The sequence below is a fragment of the Lissotriton helveticus genome, chromosome 5_1 (assembly GCF_964261635.1).
Source record: "Lissotriton helveticus chromosome 5_1, aLisHel1.1, whole genome shotgun sequence".
NCBI lineage: Eukaryota > Metazoa > Chordata > Amphibia > Caudata > Salamandridae > Lissotriton > Lissotriton helveticus.
The window spans coordinates 1,561,614,686-1,561,636,612 of NC_136065.1; the positions used below are offsets into that span (position 1 = coordinate 1,561,614,686).

Consider the following 21,927-nt stretch of genomic DNA (forward strand, 5'->3'; position numbering starts at 1 on the left):
CCATTCAATAGGAAAACCCACTTTGGCATCAAAAGCCTCTGCCCCAGAAAAAGCAAAGCACTTTCCGACTCCAACCACTAGATGGCAGAATATGCACAGTATGTGAAACTAGAAGACGTCTATGCTGCAAAACTATTCTTGCAGGTAAGTAACTAGTTTCGATATTGGTGCCAGCAACAGCAATATCACGAGCAAGGGTGTAGAATCTGTTCTGAAGGCTACAAAAACAGGGGCCCAGTTAGAGGCACCCCCAACAAGGGTACCTCCGTAGATTACTTGCCCCCTCCCCACGAGCACAAAACACCTGTTGGAACAGTTCTGATGTTATGTTGATGAGGATGTTGGTCCAAAACCTGGGAGCCTAGATGGAGCAAGTTACTCTTCTGACGGAGCAAGTTACTCTTCTGGTTTTCTCTCTACTTTCTGCAGTTCATTCTTTGATACCTCCGTTTATTATTTGCATTTTCCTGACCACTATACAAAATGCAACATTACATAATTTTCTGCTCTCTGCTCAAACCCAAGCAGGCCTCAAGATCCCCTGAGGTCTCATTTGCGAAAGGGCATACGCATTGCGCAGTCCCTGAACCGTGGCTATGGAATGCAAGACTCGTTTTTTATGAATATTCCTTTTTATCCAAAACTCAGTCAAAGGCTCCTTGACATAGTTTTAGTTGATCACCACACTGTACAAATTCATTCTTAAGTTACCACTTGAGTTTTTTTTCTTAATTCCTGAAACTGACTACACACTCTGCTAGATAGCTTGCTTGCACTACACCTGTTGCACCTATGAAAGTGCAGAAATGCAATCACTCGTTTCAAACGCTGTCAAATTGTTGGGGACTGTCAACTAATTCAAGGATGCAGATAAGTTAAATGTCAGATGGCATTGAGGATCCCAACTGCCGTGCGTATGTCTTTGTCTGGGGTGTATGCAACTTGTTCTCCGGCTATGCCATAAAAAATAGAACAGGGAAGCAGGGGAATTTTCTTGATTGAAGGGACAGGCCAATGAGCAAACCACTGTTTGCACATCTGTCCGACTTATAAGTTTATCGGTAAAATTCAATGTTCGGGTTTTCACTTGACATATTAAGGCAGGACAACCCTGCAGAAATGTAACAGATGAAAAATTCCCTATAGATACTTGAACTTGAAGATTTTCGTGCCTGCAAGCACCAAAATTGATGTGGGCTACTTTTGGGTCAGCATTCTTAATTTTCGTTTATCGCAAGATTCACAGGATATCGTTATTTATTGTGCCGTTTTAAAAAAAAATGCAATTACATATTCATTAATCGAAGCCTAGAATTCTTACTATGTGCTATTTGAGAATATCCTACCTGATCAGTGCTTAACATACCAGTAAAAATAGTAAAGATATATCAGTATTTTAGTAAGTAGTTTAAATAAAAACAGCAATGTTTGGACAGCTGCCATATAAACGACCACGTTAAAATGGAAACTCTGGACAGAATTTTAAAAGGTGTCATCGAGATCATGCGATGACTCACCTGCTTATGTCTGTGCTCACTTGAGAGGGTGAAACGTGGCAGTTCCCCAAATTGCAAGCATGTTCCAACTCTCATTACTGCAAGCCAAGATTTGCAAGGCGGACAAAAATAGTCATGGTCTGATTGTCAATTGGGAGAACAGCCGGCTTATTTAACGTGGCCAGCCTGGGAGAAACTATGACTATCCTTTTGAACGGATGATTTTATGTCAAATAGTACGCATGAAGCCGAATCTATTTGTCGGGCTGCAAACCTGAAAGTTTCGAAGGCGGGTGTTGAGCAGCTAGTTGCAGGAGCACTGACTTCACCGCAGTTGAGGTAGCGCCATGTGTGCTGCAGAGGCACAGGCGGTGAGGGCTGCCCCTATATAGAAAAGAAAACCACTGCAAACTCTATAAAGCGGACACTGCGTCCAGTAAAAAATAAATAAAAACAAGGCAAACGAAGGGCATAGGGAGTAATAGCGATTAAATGACAGTTTTGCATGGGGCGCTTTATAAAAAAAAATACTTTAAGGTAAATACATTGAACTGCAAATAAAGAAAGGTGTGCGGTCGCCATGAAACTGAAAGCGCGGCTTAAAAAAAACTTTAAAAAAATGTTGGCACCGGAATTGAAACAAGCAGGAGGGAGGGCGAGGCAGCTTCTGAATACCGTGCAGTACTCTTTGTTGCAGCAGCATCTGCAACTTCTGAACACGCAGCGGTGACATGCCCTTCCCAGGCCACAGGAGAGCCGCTGCTGGTACCGCACACGCATATTGCTATTGTGAATCCGATCCCCTGCGATGAAAACGCTGCAGCAAGCCGAGAAGCGGGGAGTGAGCATATTGAAAGACAAAGCGCAGCGTCCATTTTAGGGGGCGCAGTGGCATAAATCAAGTGATCGAAAAGTATAAAGCCAGGAGGCTGACACTGAAGTAGCATAGCACGTGCAAGAGTGCCGCACTGTGCAAAAGTAAAGAAAGGCGCATGGTTGCTTAAAGAAAAAGCAAGTAAAGTGGACACCATTGCAGGAAAGCAGGTCGTGCCTGCAATAGGAGAAACTCATTGACGAAAATAGACTGTAAATGAAAACTAATGAGTAACAACACAAGTAAAAGGGCCAGTCCTCTCTCTCTTTCTCTCTACAGATCTGTACAGCGCCGGGACACTCTGCCTGAGTAGCCGCGCGCTATATAAATCACCAATTAACATAACATAACAGTCCTCATGGGAGGTTACAAAAGCAGAAAAGGCGGTACTAAAGAGGGACTTTTAAGCCTTCTCATGAATCAAAAGCAACCATTTAGAATGTACAGTAACGTGAGCCAATTGAAAAGATGGACGGAAAATGTGTTTAGCTTTAAGTTCATACCTGAACACTGCATGTCTCAAAGAGACTGTGCAAGCGCTGCCTAGGCGAGACCTAAAAAGGACCGAAGAATTCGAACCCAGTCACTAGATGGTTGAATGATGCACAGCTTGCGAGTCCAGATAATTCTTCAAGCTGCAAAACTACCACAGGTAAGTAACCTTTTCGTTATTGCTTATTGTTCATCATTGGTGTTAGACTTGTGCTCTCAAGGAAACGTTCCACCCCTCCTTCTCCTGCTTCAAAAGGGAACTGAAACTCTATCTCCTCAACCAATACCTTACTGACCAACGTAAACTAACCTAGACTTCTGTTGAGTCCTTACCGGCGACCATTTCTGGTAGTCTTCTCCCCCTCCCTTCAATGTTCATCAACGATTGGTTACTGTTTGATGACACTACCTTTCTATCGTGCCTGAACAGTATTAGATCAGGCTCCCCTCGGGACCCTGTGCCTATAAAAATTCTAAAACTGTTGGATCTCGAACCTCGGAGAGTCCTAATGAGACTTCTGAATACATCTCTTACAGAGTCTATGGTGGCACAGGAGTGGAAGCATGCCATGGTCGTTCCCTTGTTAAAAAAGACCGGCGCGGACATCACTAATTTAGCCAATTTTAGGCCCATATCCCTGCTGCCTGCATGTTCCAAAATTTTGGAACGACACGTGAACACCCAGCTTAATTCATTTGTCGAAAACGTGGGATATCTCCATCCGTCCCAATCCGGGTTCCGCGCTCATTATTCCACTGAATCCGCACTCCTCGGGGTGACGGAGAGGCTTCGGCACGGCATCGATCGCGGGGAGACCTTTGCACTCATCCTTTTGGATTTGAGTGCAGCGTTCGATACCGTGTCTCATCCTATTCTTCTTGACTCTCTCCGCTCCCTTGGTGTTGCTGGATCTGCGCTGGCCTGGATTGCCTCCTTTTTAGGTGGACGTACCTTTCAGGTGTTTTCGACAGAAGCTGAATCTGCTGTCAACGCATCGGCACACGGCGTCCCCCAGGGGTCGATTCTCAGCCCTATGCTGTTTAATATCTATATCAGACCCCTTGCTACCATCGTTGAGGACGCCGGCCTGACAATTTATTTGTATGCTGATGACACGCAGATTGTGTTCTCTCTTTCTAGCAGTGAGGGCCATGAGGTCTCTGCCTTGAAATCTGGCCTGTCACGCGTTGCTGCTTGGATGCACGACCATCTGCTCAAGCTCAACGTGACAAGACCGAGGTCGTCATCTTGGGCAAGAATAAAGATCTGTGGGGCCCTCGACATTGGCCCTCCGATATGGGTCCTCTGCCGAATCCAGCCCCCGTAGCCCGCAACCTCGGTTTCCTCATCGACGACAGGCTCTCTGAGACAGCAGGTAACAAAGGTCGCTGCAATCTGTTTTTCCATCCTGAGATGGTTGCAGAATCTCCTATGGATGTTGCCTTGCTCTACTCGGAGAACTGTCGTCCAGGCTCTTGTGATCTCCCGCATTGACTATGGGAATGTGCTTTATCTCGGGGCCGATAAGGCCACAATGAATAAGCTTCAGGTGGTGCAAAACTCCTCAGCTCGCTTACTGTGTAATGTACCCCGGAGATCTTCCGCAGCTCAGGCTCTGCGCGATCTTCACTGGCTTAAAGTCCCGAACCGCGTAAAATTTAAAACCTATGCCTTCTTTTTAAAATCCGGCATGGTTCTGCCCCTAAATATCTGCAGAACCTGGTTCAAGTCTACAAGCCTGGTCGTACTTTAAGATCCTCCACTAGTGGCAATTTCCTGGTCCCTAGAATAAAACTGGCCAAAATGGGCGGCCGTTCGTTCTCTTATCTCGGTCCAAAGATGTGGAATGCTCTTCCGTCGGCCCTGAAAGCTGAGACTGATCTCCTCTCTTTCCGAAAAAAACTGAAGACTTTGCTGTTTAACTGATCCCTCTGCATTGTTGGTTCTATTGGGCTTTGCTGTTTCCTTTCTTTTATGTATCCCTGGCGCCGGGAAACCCATTGAGGGTAGCTGCGCGCAATACAAGTTTAATAAATAATATCTTAGCTGACTCCCTCTCACTTGGCCACCAAGGAGAGGTGTTTACTTGAATGTGTTTTCCCCCTCCCCTTCACAGTTTGCCTAAGTATTATGTTTTACTTATGTCTTTTTGCTTCCTTAATGCAATTCTTTTTCTCTCCTGTGTGTATGTAAAGCGCTCTGATACCTACGGGTCAAGCTAGCGCTATATAAACTTTTAAAATAAATAAATACAATTCCATGCATTTACTAAGGTTTTTGTGGTAGAAGTTGGGTGTGATCGTTAGTAGGGGGTTTGTGAGATCATATGAGTGGTTGATGGTGTGAACAGATAGGCTAGAGGAGATTAAGTATTCTTAATTTGAAGGAGATGTGATCGATGAAATGAGGTGTCACCTGTTTGGAGTAATACAATAAGCTATATTTTGGTGCACCTTGAGCCTGGGAGTGAGACTCTGCTTATTTAATCGTCACTTCTGCCTGCTTTTCCGCTACCTCTCGCGGCCCCCGCTCCGCGGGAGCCGCTCGCAGAGGTGAACTCGGCCCGTCTTGTTGCTGCTTGAAGGGGAGGTGAGCAGACACCTGGGAGGTGATTACCCACATCAGGAGGCGCTTCACGGGACTGCGAGGACCAGCCTGCATTGCGGGGCTTCATCAGCCGCAGCTGGTCCTCTTCCCGCCAACGCCCGACTACTATTTAAGTCACCTCCTTTCCGCGCACGCGGAACGCACACGGGCAAAGGGCGGGCCGTTTGTGGCCGTTAGAGGCCGAGAGAGACCGGACCGAACCACCCCTCTTGGTTTTTAGCTCCTTAATATTAATCCTTTGCCCTGTTCTTATCAGCCCATCGTTGGAACCAAGGAACTATGTCCATGCGCGAATGCAGAAGCAGGGCAGCCAAAGGGAAGCAGTTAAATGGGACCCTCGACGATTTCATAACCAGGACTAATACAGCCATTGATTATGGAGATTAACAAAATGCAGCAGAGAGTCTCTATGGAACTTGATGCAGCTAGAAGAATATCACAGGAGCTGACTATGGGTAAAAAATCATCTTTAGGTCACATTGCTTCTGTTAAAACTCCCGAGCGTCGGACCTGCCCTGTATCAATTTTGACGCAGGCAGATGTTCACCAGACATTGGACATAACTTCCCCTTTGCCAGTGCCTAACTTGGGGTTACCCCTCCCTTCTTCTAATCATAGTCCATCCGGGGGTGGGGCGGATCCGGCAAGGGGGGCTCCTAAAGAGTTAACTACCAAGGGAAAGGGGGTGTGTGGGAGGAATTTGTTTGCTATCAAAGAGGGTGCTATCCAAAAAAGAAAACGCAACACTACATCTGCATACTCCAGAAAGAAGGCTAAAGTAGCAAAGGTCCAGCCCTTTACGGTTGGGAAGTCTACTGTAGGTGGGGGGGTGGCATACCCCTTCATATACCCCTTCATGTACCCCCAGCTACTGAAACCATCAGTCCGAATACCGTTGATTCTAGCTTGGTTACAATGGTAGGGGAGCCAGATCTAGTAATTGAAGGTGAGAATGACGGGGTACCAGTGTGTGTGGTAGAGGGAAGAGATGTGGAATTTTTGAAGATTGTTTGGGAAACATTAAAAAAACTCCTAATCCCCCTGGAAGTTAGGCTATCACGCATAGAAACCCAGCTGCTAGAGGCAGAAAAGAGTATGCTAACCTTAGCAACCCTTAGTATAGCTGAAAACAAATCCAGCAGCACACCCGGTGCAAATCACATTGCACTGGCACCCGCAGTTATCTCACCCGCAAGTCCTGTGATCAAACCTATTCCTAAGCCCAGGTCTAAGGTTTTTGAAAACAGAGTTAACAACACAGTAGCGGAGGTATTTAAACAGGTGCCTGCACACTCCGTATCAGCTCCAAAAGACTCGACACCCCTGAGGGTTAAAGAATCTAAGACACGCCAACATAACCTACAGGGGGCAAAATCTAATGTGAAACAGCGTATGGGCTTCATAGATCTTCCCCCATATGTAAGGCCATATGTAGTGGTGCTAACAGGAGTTCCGGAAATTGCCAACCACCAACAGGAAAATTTTGGGTCATTGAGAAATAAGGTAACACATTGGCTGAATGATAACAGGCCATTACCCAATCGTTTGAGAAGTAAAATTCTTATGGTGCGAAGGGTACCATGGATAGGCACCACACACAAATCTATCCCAGGTGATTGCATTATTGTCTCATTTGAAGACCCTAATACAGTATACCATCTATGCTCATGGAATATCTACGGGGGGAACTCGCCTATCGAAGTTAGACCTCTTACTTACTTTTATCCCCTGCAAACACGTTCTAACTACGGGGGGAATTGGGCACCAGCTAGAAACTACGTTCGGGGTGGGACTGAAGATGGCTGGCAGGGCGGTCAAGGCTGGTGGAACGGGGCACCCACCTATAATAGATTTGCCTGCCTTGAGGAAGTGGATTGACTCACCCGAAGGGTAGCTTGCACAAATTGTCCTGACAACACATCCTCTATACCTAGCGCTATCCTCATGCAAATCCCTTGCATCCCTGTAAATAGTAATCCACGGGCTAGTATGGTTTTGTCCACAGGGGGGGGGGGGTAGCCAATTATCTAGAGACTGATACAGTCATCCATCTCTCCAGTGATAAGATTGGCCATGCAGTCCCAGTTGAACATGGCGCAAAGGACAATCCCTTCCAAAGGGAGACGTATGAAATATGTAGGTTTCTCCATGCTGGGCTGACCTTTCTGGAGCCACCTTCACCGGATGTAGCCACCCGAGGTGAAGGATCTCCTGGCAGCAGCCCCAACCCGCTGTTGCCGTTGGCTATGGGGGGGGAGTTTGCTCGTTCCCCCGTGGAGGTTTCTGGGGGAGAAGTTCTAACCTTGACCCCGGTTGAGGTCCCTAGCACTGTCTCTGACCCTCTTACGAGTGATTGTGTGCCGGGTCTGGAGGGAGCTGGTGGTGAAGCGCTGAAGGTGCTTAGTTGGAACATAGCAGGCCTTGCACGGAATATCGACATACCCGAATGGAATTCATTTGTTGAATCCTTCGGGCCTTGCCTATTCCAGGAAACCTGGTGCTTGGAACCACGTCACAAGGTGGGCTTCACCTCCTACTTTGTGCCTGCGTTACAACCGCCTGGAGGGAAGGGCCGCCCCTCCGGCGGCCTATTAATTTGGGCAAGTATTTCTCTGGGTCTCTCTATCAGACATATAGCCACTAAATCGCCTGATCTGCAGAGAATCTTAGTTAGAGGGCCATGTGGGGGGAGGAAGCTTGAAATGTTTAACATCTATGTCAGAGGAACAAGGGGTGGGTCCTCCACACTTTCTCTTACGGGCATTGAGGAGTGCCTTAGTTCTTGTGGTTCTGACTCCCTTGTCATACTAGCCGGGGACTTCAATTGCACTTTTGAACCCCTGGCTAGGGAGGACATACTGGGCACTAGGGAGGATGATGCCAGGAGAGGCATCCCCTCTCTCACGTTGGCCCCTATCAGAAGCTGGTCACAAAATGCTATTGACATTTGTGCTCTCTGCTTGGAACATGGCCTTAGGGCAACCAACGGTAGATCAAAGTCAGATCCCACAGGAGCACATATGTTTAATAGAGTAGGTCATTCTTCGCGAATTGACTTTATTCTATTAAACTACAGTCTTTGGGCCCACCTGATAGATATGAAGGTCTTACAGTCTTCTGCTAGTGATCATCATAACCCTCTATTCCTGTCCCTGTCCTCTCTGTGGATGGGCGTGACTCCAGTCCAAACCCCACATGTGTGGAAGTCAAAGCATGAAGTAATTCCCACTAATTGTGGCAGGCGTCTAAAATGGAATACCATTGCGGTAAACGAAGAAAAGATCCTGGGTGTCAAATCCATAATGTCTAACACCGCGTTGCGTTTAGACTCCTTTGGAGCTAGCATGCTTGAGGTTCCAAATTTTTTTGCCGAAACAATAAACGCGTTAGGCGAATTATTTAAGGTTCACTCTATAGGTTCAAGGGGCAACGCAAGAGTTAGACCCATGGGCAATGCGGGCTGGTTTTCCCCTGCCTGCCGTGTTGCCAAAAGGGAACTAATTAAGGCAGTGAAAACAAAGGTTGGGACCCAGATTAGCCTTGCTAGGCGCAACTATAGGAAGACTATATCGAAGGCAAGGGCCGAGCATGAGACTCAGTTTTGGCACGATTTGAAGGCGGCCAGCGCAAGGAAGGACTCCAAAGGTTTTTGGGACCTAATAAGAACTAGGGACAAACCCGTGGACTCTCTCTTAACATGCAACATAACTGAGGGAGTGTGGTTTGATCATTTTTCCAAACTTTATGCTATGGTTGCGGGCCCGAGGCTACTCCGTTGGAACAGTACCCCCTGGTTCGCATAGAGCCCAGTGAGGAATTCCTTTTTACACCTAAGGAAGTAGAAGGGGCGATTAAGTGCCTTGTCCCCAACAAGGCAGCGGGCCCTGACGGCCTTCCGGGAGACTTGCTCCGTCTCAACCCAGTTGAGTGGGGGAGACTTATTGCCTCCACAATGAATGCTGGCTTGGCTGGTGCGGCTCTACCGGTCTCATGGAAGGGCGCAGAGGTCGTCCCGATCTTCAAGAAAGGGAGTCGGGATGACCCTGCTAATTATCGTCCTATAAGCCTCCTGGATTCGACGCAGAAGGTGGCAGGCAAAGTGGTTCTAGGAAGGGTCTTGCAGTGGGTCGAGGAGAACCATATCCTTTCAGACTTTCAGGCCGGCTTTAGAACTGGCATGGGGACGATCGAGCAAGCATTTCGGTTGATGATGCTTTTTTGGAAAGTGGTTGTACTGGGCAAAGGCAGTTTGTACCTTGCATTTATTGATCTAAGGACTGCCTTTGACCTGGCGCCACGTAACCACCTTTGGAGTGTGCTCGATGCGTTAGGTATTCCCCCATATTTACTGGACATGCTGATAAGGTTCCATGCAGACAATTTTGCACAGATCAGGTGGGGTAGGCAGGGACAAAAAACATCACGTATACCTGTAAATAGAGGTGTCCGCCAGGGTTGTGTGCTAGCCCCCACTCTGTTCTCATTGTATGTCAACGGAGTGGTGGAGCACCTGCTGCAACATCCTGCAGATGCACCATCCCTGGCTGGCAGGAGAATACCTACCCTCTTATTTGCAGACAATACCCTCCTGATCTCTAAGTCACCAGTGGGTCTGCAGAGTCTCCTAAGTAGCTTTAAGACCTTCTACGACTCAAGGGGATTAGTCATAAATACAGGGAAGACTAAGTTCCTGGTCTTAAACCCCCCGAAGAAGTCAGTTAAACCACCTACCCTAGACTCAGTTCCACTCCAGAGGGTCAGGGAGTTTCGATTATCTTGGCATCCGTCTCTGTGACTCCATGAGCTGGAAATCCCATCACCAAAAGATGCTGCTGACCCATAAGAGGGTGGTGGGGGCCCTCCTTAAGGAACAACGTGCCTCTTCCCTCAAACCAATTGCACCGGTTCTTGATATCTATAGGGCACGAGGTGTCAGTGCATCTCTCTATGGGGCAGAACTATGGGGTGTGCAGAACGCGGACCAGCTGACCCGTTCCGAAAACAAATTCCATAAGGACCTAATGGGCCTCCCTCATAGCACTCCAACTCTCCCTCTTCTTCTAGATATGGGCACCCGCCCCATTAGTGATCAGGCGAGGCTACGCCCACTCCTTTTGTGGGCACGTATTTGGAGAGTCCCTGAAATATCCAGCTATGCAGATGGTCTAAAAGAGATCCTCCTAATGCCCGGCTGGGCAAAGATTCAGTGGCTAAAGGAAGTCAAGCGCCTTCTTATAGACCTGGGCCTTGAAGATGCTTGGACTACTAGATCTGCCCCGCCTAAGTCAACTTTGAAGAAACTATTCTGGAGCTGGGTGATCGATGGCAGGAATAGTAATGCCAAATTGTGCAGGTCAACGGTGGAATTTCTTTTGGTTAAGGAGGTACACTTCTGCGAGCCGTACCTGGATACTATTCTAGCAACCTGGGACAGGGCCCTATATTTCAAATTTAGGGTAGGCCTACTTCAAGTGGGAAAATTGACTGCCAGTTGGAAGGTCCCGGCGCAGACAACCCCTTTCTGCCCTTGCTGTTTGGACAGATTGGAGTCAATCCCGCACTTATTATTCGAATGCCCGGCCTATGCAGTCCCTCGCCACAGATGGTTGAAGCCTCTCTGTAGAGAACTTGGGACTAGATCCCACAAGGAGGCCTTAAGAATTCTAAAAACGGACCCTCTGCCCCTGTTTGCTATTGGACTGGCTACATTTTTAGGCTGGGCATGGCGTATTAGATCTAATAGACTTTCGTACCTTGCTTGAGATGTATTTTAGATTGCTTTTACGTAATTTCTTATGTAAATTGCTTTTTAAATCGTATGTTTTTACTTATGCACTGGATTTTATTGTTTTTTAATGTACATGTATTGCTTTTTATGATATGAATCATATCGAAATAAAGCTATTTGCTACTACTACTGCTATATTTTGTCAAAAAATATGGCAGAACCCTGCAGCAATTTTAACAAGGGAGATTATTGTATACTGCCTCAAATGCAACAAGGGTGGATCTATACCCTGGCTTTCCGCTGTCAGAAAAAGATTAACCAGCGAGAACCTTGAACATGTTTTTGTACATCCGGTAGAATTAGAGGGCATGAACAAAAGAGCACTCATGGGTGTATTGTATGATTTGTATAACAATGAAAGATACGCCATTGAGTGCCCTAAACCATCGGTTGCCAGGTATATGTCCCTCCTGGAAGCAAATAGCTCTCAAACACGCATGCTACCCAAATACCTCTTGAAGAGCATTGGACGATGGAAGAGGAGCCTACTTTTTCGCCTTAGGGATGGTACCATAAAATATTCACTTTACTTCCCTCTGGGATTTAATAACAACCTTGAGCAAATGCCCTGCCCGTGTGGTACCGGTAGTAACCAAACGGTGGTACATTTCTTATTGTTCTGTAACTTCTACGGAAAATATACGAAACAATATTTGATTCCGTATCTTAAGGCATTAGCCATCGCTGATCACAAAACAGCTTATCTCGAGATCTTACGACTCGGAAGCGATGACCTGATTTTCCGTACAAGTTGCTTTTTGCAAGCGGCAGTTCGCTAAAGTGTCTCCATGAGCGAATGTGACAAGAACACATAATAATGTTTTGGTGTACATAGTTATTATCACCTTTTTAGTTAAACGCCAACCAAGGTGCTACTTGGTAGGCATGTAAGCTTAAATAAAACCAATTACTCCTGCACCATGCTGTTAATATTGTTTACAACCAATTGCAATTTATCCCAATATGATGCTGCTGCTAAATGCCTGCCTAACCCCTTTTTATATCTTTGCAGGCATGAAAGCCCAAACACAATTAATTTAATTTGTATAATACTGCTAATACTGTTTACAACTAATTGCACTTCATTCTAATATGATGCTGCTGCTAAATGCCTGTCCAACCCTTTTAAACATTTTTGCAGGCATGGAAGCTTAACCATAATTAATTACATTTGTACCATGTTGTTAATGTTGCTCACATCCAATTGCACTTTATTATAATATGATGTTGCTTCTAAATGCCCATCTACTTGCTTTTAAACTTTAATTTTATTGGTTTGTTTATCTGCAAATCGCTAATATGGCATTACTGTCGTATATTGCGCCTTTTTAAAATATTGTATATAGTTGTAATTTTGCTTATCAAATTTACGTGTTTTATCTAGTCTTAAGCACCGCGGATTTAAATAAGATTTTAAATACGAATCTATATGAGAATTTTAAATAAGAGTTGTATTTCTGTTGGTGGTGATTGAATTGTGCTTTTATGGATATTCGTATCCGAATAAAGTTTATTGAATTGAATAAGAGAGAGTAAGGCAGACAATCCTTCACATTAAAGTATGTTTTACTAAGATAGGTGGCATGTACAGGATAGATGGTTAGTAGATGGTCATTTCATAGAAAGATACGAGAGGAAAACAATCAGTTTTAAGCCGAGGGCAATTTTGCATTCAGGCTTATAGGAATATAGTGGGAGGAGGCATTTTGAGTTAGCATACAATATGATGGAAAACTGCATAAAGTGGCACCAGCATTTGCATGTGAGGTATTGTAGCGATTGTATAAAGCTTACTACCCCTCTGTGGGATGCTGAAACATTTAGCCAAGTGAATAGCGGATTACACCATTTGGGTGTGTGGTTGAAAGAGTGGGTCTTTGCTTTGAGCCTGTGTGGTGAGTGATCCCCCGAGATGTAATTGTCATGGCCATTTGTTGGCTTAGGGAGTGAGATAGAAATTGATTTTTATAGTGGAAGCACTAATTAGCTCTGCAGGTCCCTTTATTATGTTGTTGTTTTGCTTTCAGTTCTCAATCTGAATTTCTGTTCTGGTTGTGGCAGGCAGTCTTTTAGTATGTGTTCTTCATGATCTTATGGATCTGGGGGGAGGTTTACAGATCTGAAGATGAGTGAGAATCTGAGATCTGCCTGAAAAGACTGCACATCAATTCTTATTTATTCGTTTGCCATTATGAGGTGACCTTTACGAAGATTTGTTTTGGGGTGTTCATCTTGGTGTTAAACATAGGTTTGTTTGTGCCAAGTGCATGTGAATATTTTCAACTTGCTTGTTGGGCTTTAAGAGTCCTCAGGAGTCCAGCAGAGTGTGACAGATCTCCCTAGTCTTCACAGACCTTTCAGGCTATTATTGAGTAGCTGTTTAGATGGGCTGCTATAACCTTTATCTGTGCCCTCCACACCTTTCATACATTATTTATATTCCTGCTCATTTGAAGATGATGCAGTGAATTGGTAGATGGTATTACAATGGTGCCTCAGATTAAGACGGTAAGGACTGTCAGAGAGACTAGAGTTACTGTCCTCCAGCTTGTGTTTACACTTAGAGTGGGTTGATCCTGGTGTAGGAGTATGATAAAGGAGTTACTATCCCAGGGTGACTGTCTTCTTCCTGTAGAACTGTAGGTGAATTGTACCTGGGGCAACTATCTGGTGGTCGGCTGTACCTAGGGTGATAGGCTCCTATAACCAAATAGGCCAATAATCTCCTGTAGCTAGGAGTGATAATCACTTAGGGCACATTGATAGGCAGTGTCCAGGGGTAATAGTGCCCTATATCCCAGTACAACTTCATCAAAGAATTCGTGCCCATCACAGCCTGCTATGTGAGAGATAGTATGGGAATGATAAATCTGATAGAGCACTACCCCTTTGACCCTGCCATCAACACACTGTGCACCATGGATGTAGAGTCGCTCTACACGAACATCCCACAAACAGCGGCTCTACTTGTTATCCAAAGAATTCTAGACACACGACCTCGCCCACATAGGGTCCCAACTATCTTTATTCTCCAACTGCTTGAATTGTGCCTTTCTAAGAATTTTTTCACCTTTGATGGCACATATTACCAACAGATAAAGGGGACCTCCATGGGGGCAATTTTTGCTCCCAACCTGGCAGTGCTGTTCATGGATGCATTAGAAACTGGCGTCATTCTAACAGACAGTAACCCATTCTTCACAGGAATATCCTTGTGGCGTCGCTATATTGACGACATTTTTATGGTTTGGAATCTTGACATTGACACATTGAAACTGTTTCTGCATTGGCTTAACGATAATTGTGCGGACCTGACCTTCACTTTGTCCCATAATAAAACCCAAATCGCCTTTCTTGACCTAACAATTTACAACTCTGAAGGCGAGCTACTAACACGCCTCTACAGGAAGCCCACAGAGCGGAATACTCTGTTGAGCTACAGTAGCAACCACCCTAGAGCACTTAAAGACTCTTTACCTTATTCCCAATTTCTTAGGATAAGGCGTAACTGCTCGAATAAATCAGACTACTTCAAGGAAGCCAATGTCTTATCAAATAAACTTAAAACACGTGGCTATCCAAGAAGATTGGTCAAAGCAGCATCTAAAAGGGCCTGGTATTGTCCGCGTGATGTCCTCCTAACACCTGGGACGCGAGACAGTAAAGACAGAATAGCCTGTGTGACCACATTTTTTCCAGCGTCCAACAAGATTCGGAAATCAATCCTCAGACATTGGCCCACCATAAATGTAGGCCTTGTCAACTTCGAGAGAACCCTTTTCGCATTCAGAAAAAACAAAAACTTGAAAGACCATTTGGTCAGGGCATCTCTACCAGTCCCTACCCCTAGAACCACTATAGACTCCAATTGGGGGCTTCCACCACTACAGGGACATGTGAAATGTGGCCAGTGTATTGTTTGTGAGTTCACAATAGAGGCACAGAACATCTGTCACAATGGCATTACTTTTGAAATGAGATCGTTCACGAATTGCAATACATGTAATGTCATTTACGCGATTCTTTGCCCATGCCAGAAAATGTATATAGGCCAAACCAGTCAGAAGGCAAAGACACGCATCTGTCAGCACCAGAGCAGAATCAGGTGCAAAACGCCCAATGCACCCTTGGTGGAACACTTCGTTGAGATGAACCACACAGCAGATGACATCAAATGGACAATTCTGAAAGTCATCAAGCTCCCAGAGAGGTGGAAATCTTTCTCAACTTCTGAATAGAGAAGAACTCAAGTCCATAATCCAATTCAACACTATCCGGACTGGATTGAACAAAAGCGAGGACTGGACTAATTTACTCTAATTTGAACACTGATCTGTCTTACAATATTGAAACACTATCCAAGTACTAAAAATGGATATGGACATAATTTGTATTAATCCTCATGGTTATTAGAGCATAAGTTGTGGAAATGTAATCTGCCCAAGATCTGTATCACAATTGTTGCACTTTTTTAATTACCGCCATCCCTCAGCATGCGAGGTAATATCTGTTCTTTTAACAGATTTTGATTCACTGTACATTTTTTCACCTCACTCGCGTCGTCCCCATCACATCACGTATAATATTATGGCCCGTTCCAAGATGGCCGCCACATTACCCACAGCCAGCCCGTAGTCACGTGATTCACGTCACCTGACCAAACAGCCATATCGAGTGACTGCGCTTCCACAACACGTGAAGCAACCCAAGCCACGGGCACCAGTGGATCGGCACTTCGCCTATGGACCTAACCAGCGGTAAGGACTCCGTCCCAACCCAATCACTGCTCGGTTTTTAAGGCGTGAACTCAGCAATCGCTGCAGTACAAGCGCAACCTGTAATTAAGTCTTTTCCCCCCGTTCTATCTTAATAGCGGATCGAGTATCCTACCGACCGCTGTACGGACTGCTTCGACCAATACCGGTAAGAAACTCCCCGGCTAATATCATATTGAGCTTGCCTTCGCAATAGAGCACGCTCCTTATTCTGGTCTCCTCAATCTTTTAGCGGATCGAATAAATTATCGACCGTATACCTAAAGCAACAGGACGGTACACCAAACTGAGCCCTGCACAAACTCGCCATTTGGTAAGCTACCGCCCAAGTGGGACTCGGGCCCTCCATGCTCCCTACTTTTTACTCACGCTATTTTTCTCCCATCGAAAAATTCGGAATTCCAGTGATCACTCTGGCTTTTCCTTATCGCCGACCCAAGACAGCACGCATAGACCAAGATAACCCCTCAAATAGTGGGTACGTTCTCAATACTCCCTCCACCATCAGGAAGCATGGCATCAGCCCCCTTTATTATTTATTTATTAAGCACTTCCAGGCTAATTCGGCGCACGTAACGAATAGATTGCCCGAATCTTCACTCACTGAGCGTTATGTACACGGGCTCCTGCCTCCTCACGTTCACGGAGGCGGCAGCCTCTCACCCTCGTTCTCCCATTAGCACGAGCCCAAAAACATCCTCTTCTGTTGAACCCCACACACCGTCCCAAATTGCCCACCTTACCATTGACAATGCCCTCGGCACCACCCGGACAATAAGCTAAATTAAGCACCGCTTGGCACCACCACTGCACTGCGATTTCGAAAACTGTAAGTATTACATGTGGCTAAGTTGACCTCGAACCTTTATCGCAGACTAGTGACCAAAGCTATTGCTTTTCTGTTTCTTCCCTGTTTTTTTCCCTACAGGCTGAATCAAATTGTAAAAACCAGGCAATTAAAACTCTAAGTCCTGATGATGATCCCATTATAATTAGAGCACGGGATCGAAACGCCGTCGACTTTCTGTAGTACACATACAGCGAAACTTATGAATTTTTTATGTATGAACTACTCTGGATATCACTGTCCATTTTAATGTAAAACAGTATCCAGTTCTGCTCAATTTCTTTGCCTGAAGCTAATTGTTCTTTCTTCCTTCTATATTCCTTTCTTCAACCTCTAGTACAGCACAGGCTTGTGCTCTACTTCACACAGAAATGTTTGTTGTGAAACTGTATTTCAAAAGTACAAAATCTGCTGCATTTAACAAATAAATTCCTTACCCGGCTGGGTTTAGGAAAAAGAAGATATATTTTCCGATTGTGGTCTATATTATATTGTTTTTATATACTGTTCTAGGCTTAGGACCTTTGTTTCCTTGAAAATACTTGATACCCATGGTCCAAAGCCACCGAGTGGGTCCCCCTTGTTTTTGTCAAAACTATATCCCAGTACAAGCCATCCTCACCCGGCAGGTGTATGTAAGGGTTTGTAACCAGGTGTGCTATTTCCCTAGAGCCCAAATGCAGTGAACCCCTGTTGTGATGAGTAGCTGCTTACCCAGTGACCACTGCTGGGGCTTCGGGCCAGAACCTATGCCTTTCTACCAAGAGCCTTGTCACCCTTTACCTGGATGCCATAAAGGATCTGTTGAAGTAGGGGGAAAGCCCTAGATGCCCAGTAACATGGCTTCAATTACCGCTCTAGGAGTCAGTCTGGGTGACCTAAAGCTAAGCCAAGCCCAATTTAAACCCAATAAGCATGCTTACCAAGTAGATCACATTGCTATGAATCGCGCCCTAGCTTTGAAAGTAGGTGAAGTTGATCACAAATGGAACCAAATGCTCAAACACATTTTAAGCAGAACACCATGAAAAAAACAGTCGAGTGTATTTCAACCACAAAAGTGTATGGCAGAAGTACTAGTTGGCTCTATGAAATAAAACTTGTTTCTAGTCAGACAGGATGAGTTTATAAACCAGTCCTCCTACGCACAGCAGTATAGGCTAGGGTCTAGTTTCATTCAGTTTTTCAGTGTGTCGTATTCCAAGGTGAAAAGTCACTTAGCTGAGGAACCAGCCTCAGATCCTTTAATGGACAAGAACGATTGACTTGATTTACCCAATTTAGCTTGGAAGACAGTAGACATTATTTATTGTTAAAGTTTCTTAAATATAACTAATTTCACTCCCATTGAGTGCAGACATTGTGCTGGAACATGTGCATCAACTTGCAATTGCTGCTTTAATTTAATTGTATGTATCACATACCTAAGCAACAAATACTTCACCTTCCCCTTGATGTGAGAGTTTTATGGACTATTTCCATTTCCTCCTCTTGAAGGTGAAGTTACTGGCCCTGCATTAAAGCGAAGTCTGGCTGAGAGGCTTGGTCGGAAGATCAAATCTTCGGAGTTGTGTTTAAATGAAGCTCAGAAGAAAGGTATTAAGAACTTTTTCTTTTAATTGTTCCTATATGTTGCACCCCTACGAGCCCACCTTCTTGGGATACTGAGGAGGCAAACATTTGTGATAAGCGTTTCATTACCCATGGCATGTTTCCAACCTACAAAATAATGTTTCAGAAATACTTGTTTGCTGGGTTTGAGACTGTAGAACCACTTCTGCTAATGTAGCGATATTCTTCTTTTAGCAGGACAATCTCTACATTTATAACTTCACAGACCAAGATTCAAAGAATTCTGTACACATTTCTGTAAATGTTTAGACCGGTAATAACACTGAAGTGTAAGTCCTTTTTAGGAATACATGTTCATTTTTTTCTTTTTCAGACCATTTTCCGAGGTCTATAAAAGAGCGTTTGGGATTCCCCAATGACCAGAGCACCACAGAGACAGGTATGGTGCCTTCAAATATGCAGCTGTGTTGTGAATGGGAAATGTCTGCCATGATTCTGAAGTCCTTGGAAAGGATGAATCGTCAACTGAGAACCTTGTGTCCCTTTGAGATGACTGACCGGTTCTAAAATGTTTACCAAGACCATTTCTAATAGACAACTGCTGAAGTGAAATTATAAAATCTGTGTGAATTTTTTTTTTTATAACCAATTTTATTGATTTTGTGAGACCAGCAAAAAATAACAATACCAGCTGTGTTTAGTTATGAATACACAGCAAAGGCGAGAGCATATTACACCCCAGTTGCGTGCTAAAAAGGCTCAATCCTCCACCACCCCAATCCATTTGCCCCACATCCTACGAAACTTCTTCCGGCATCCCCTGGCTTCATACAGGAGCCATTCTTGCGTAGCGCACCAGTCCACCCCCCTGCGCCAGCACGCCATGGTGAGTGGTCGAGTCACATTTGTCCACCATCAGTGCTGTGTTTAGAAACAGTTTTCCAGCCCTGGTACCGTCCAACCCCTCGGTGATGCCCAGGAGCACATTCATCGGGTTAAGAGGGACTTCCCCGTCCAGAACCTCCCTAAGCTCCCCTGTCACTGATTCCAAATAACACGTGATTGTGGAGCAAAGCCATACCATATGATAAGTCAGCTTGCAGGTGGGCGCAGCGGGACAGGAAGCGTCAGGCCGGAGCCCAGCGCGGCGGCATGATCTGCTAAATATAACAGAACGTCTTTGGCGTAGAGCGCTATCTTGTCCTCCTCAAAGCCGGGCCATCTCCCTGAGAAGCTGATCAAATCGGACAAGACATGCGTAGGGCTCCATCGCCAACAGGAAGAGGAGTGGCGAGAGGGGGCATCCCTGCCTCGTGCCCCTCCTGATGGAAAAGGGACGTGACAGAGCTCCATTAACTAGAACTTGGGCCCGCGGCTTACAATAGAGCGTCTTGACCAGGTTACGGAAGGGGATCCCAAAGACCATTTCCGTCAACACCTTCTCCAGGTATTGCCAGTTCACCGAATCGAACGCCTTCCCGAAGTCCACGAGAAGAAGATATAAATAGGGGGTCAGCTGGTGTCGATTCGCTAGAGCAAGGTGTAGGCGTCTGAGGCAGTGTCTGGTTCCCCGAAAAGGCATAAAACCACATTGGTCTGGATGGACCAGTTTGGCCTTGTATGGTTGTATGCGGTGGACTAGGACCGAGGCTAACATTTCAAGCGCCGAATTAATGAGGGAGATGGGACGGTAGTTAGAGCAAGGGTTTGAGGGAGGCTGAGACTTGATGATTACCACGATAGTGGCCAAGTCTGTCTCGGGACGGAATGAGCCGCAATCTTCCACTTCTCTATACATCTCTAGAAGATGGGGAACCAGAGTGTCCCGATAGGACGCATTTAACTCCTGGGGAAGGCAGTCTGTCCCTGGTGTCTTACCCACGGCCATGCATGATATGACTTCATGAACCTCCTCTGGGGTGACCGGAAGGTCCAGCGCCTCCGCCTCACTAAGGCGCAGGAGAGGGAATCGTTCCCTCTGGAGAAGCTCTGAAAGCGGGAGAGTGGGAGTCTGTGCAAAATAGAGAGAGGCATAATAAGTGGTGAAGCATTGGGCCACCGCTGCAGGGGCACGGTGGATGGCTCCATCCGAGTCGAGCACCTCAGGGATGATGGGGTTGGCCATAAGGTAGGTCGCCAGACGATGAAGGAGCTTCCCATTTTAATCTCCCCATCCGTACACTTGCACCACAGAAGACCTCCATAGCAGCTTGGCAGCCTCCAGGGAGGTCTGTCTAATCTCGTACCTCAGAAACGCTAGCCTCCTGTCCTGGGCTTCGGTTCTCTTCCGGAGGTTGAGTCTCCAGCTGGACCGCCTGGGTCTCCAGGAGTGTGAGTCGGGAGTCTTGCACCGCATGTTTAAGCTTGAGTTGGCCCTTGGCAAAGCCTCGGATGGTGGCTTTACCAGCCTCCGATAGGGTACCAGACGAGGACACCGATCCCTGATTAGTGGAGAAATAAAGGCGAAGCTCGAATACTTCCTGCTCCCTGAATTCTTTGTCTTGGAGGAACCAGGTGTTGAGCCGCCAGATTGGGCGCGACGATTCAGGAAGGTCGCCGACCTGCATCGCCACTAGGGAGTGATCCGATAGGCCTCTGGGAAGGATGGTGATAGCCTGGATTGCTCGGCAGTCCAGGCCGGCATGAACATATAATCTAGTCGTGAGTGCGTGCGTGTGATGAGATGCCGAGGTATGGGTATAGAGTCACGCAGTCGGATGCCAGAGTCTCCAAGCATCCCCGAGGCCAATATTGGCATTCCAGGTCGACAGGATGCCAGAATAAGCGATCCTGGTGGAGGAAGGGGACGTGTTCGTGTCAAGGCTAGGGTCCATGACCGCATTGAAGCGCCCTGGGTGTCGGCAACCGAGAAGTGCCCAAAGGTGAGTCCGAATGGGCGCGCCTCTGCCCCCTCCGCCTATGGAGCAGTTGCGCTGCCGCTGAGGAGCAGGAACGTCTCGACGGACACCATCAGCGCTGTGTGTGGGAGGCGGATTCGGGGTGCTGAGCTGTAGAGGGCGTTCCTCTGTCGATCACGAACCACGGAGAGAGAGAGCCTACGGGCATCCACAAGTGCAACCAGCGCTCCACAAAATCCACAGTCCGGCCCTGCTCCGCCCCCTCCGGAAAGCCCACCAGTCGAAGATTGTTGCGACGGGACCTGTTTCCGCCATCTCCGGCCTGCCGATGGAGTTCCTGGTTGTGAGACTAGAGGCGAGCAACCTGAGCCTTGAGTTGCCGAATCAGCAGCCGAGGTGCCCTCCGCACACCGCTGGTCCAGGGTCACCACATGGTCACTCCCAATTGTCCCCCTCTAGACCCCAGATGAGTAACAGGCTTACGAGTCACACCCTCAGACCGGGCACAACGCCGGGACCAGTCCAGAACAAGACGCGGGGTAGCGATCGGGGACGTGCAAGGGGTAGGCTCTCCGGGGGGAAGGGGGAGAGGAAGGAAGGCCCCCGTCCATGACAGG

At 46.4% G+C, this 21,927-nt stretch overlaps 1 protein-coding gene across 9 annotated transcripts in view; it reads left to right on the plus strand.

Annotated features, from left to right (window-relative positions):
* The window catches only part of LOC144755580 (zinc finger CCCH domain-containing protein 11A-like), a 525,975-nt gene that overhangs the window by 310,630 nt on the left and 193,418 nt on the right, over positions 1-21,927 (plus strand). For all 9 annotated transcript variants that reach the window (XM_078644672.1, XM_078644675.1, XM_078644678.1 and 6 more), the window contains 2 exons: positions 18,378-18,476; positions 18,826-18,891. In XM_078644672.1, the coding sequence (XP_078500798.1) occupies positions 18,378-18,476; positions 18,826-18,891 (165 nt within the window). The remainder of the gene's footprint in view (positions 1-18,377; positions 18,477-18,825; positions 18,892-21,927) is intronic.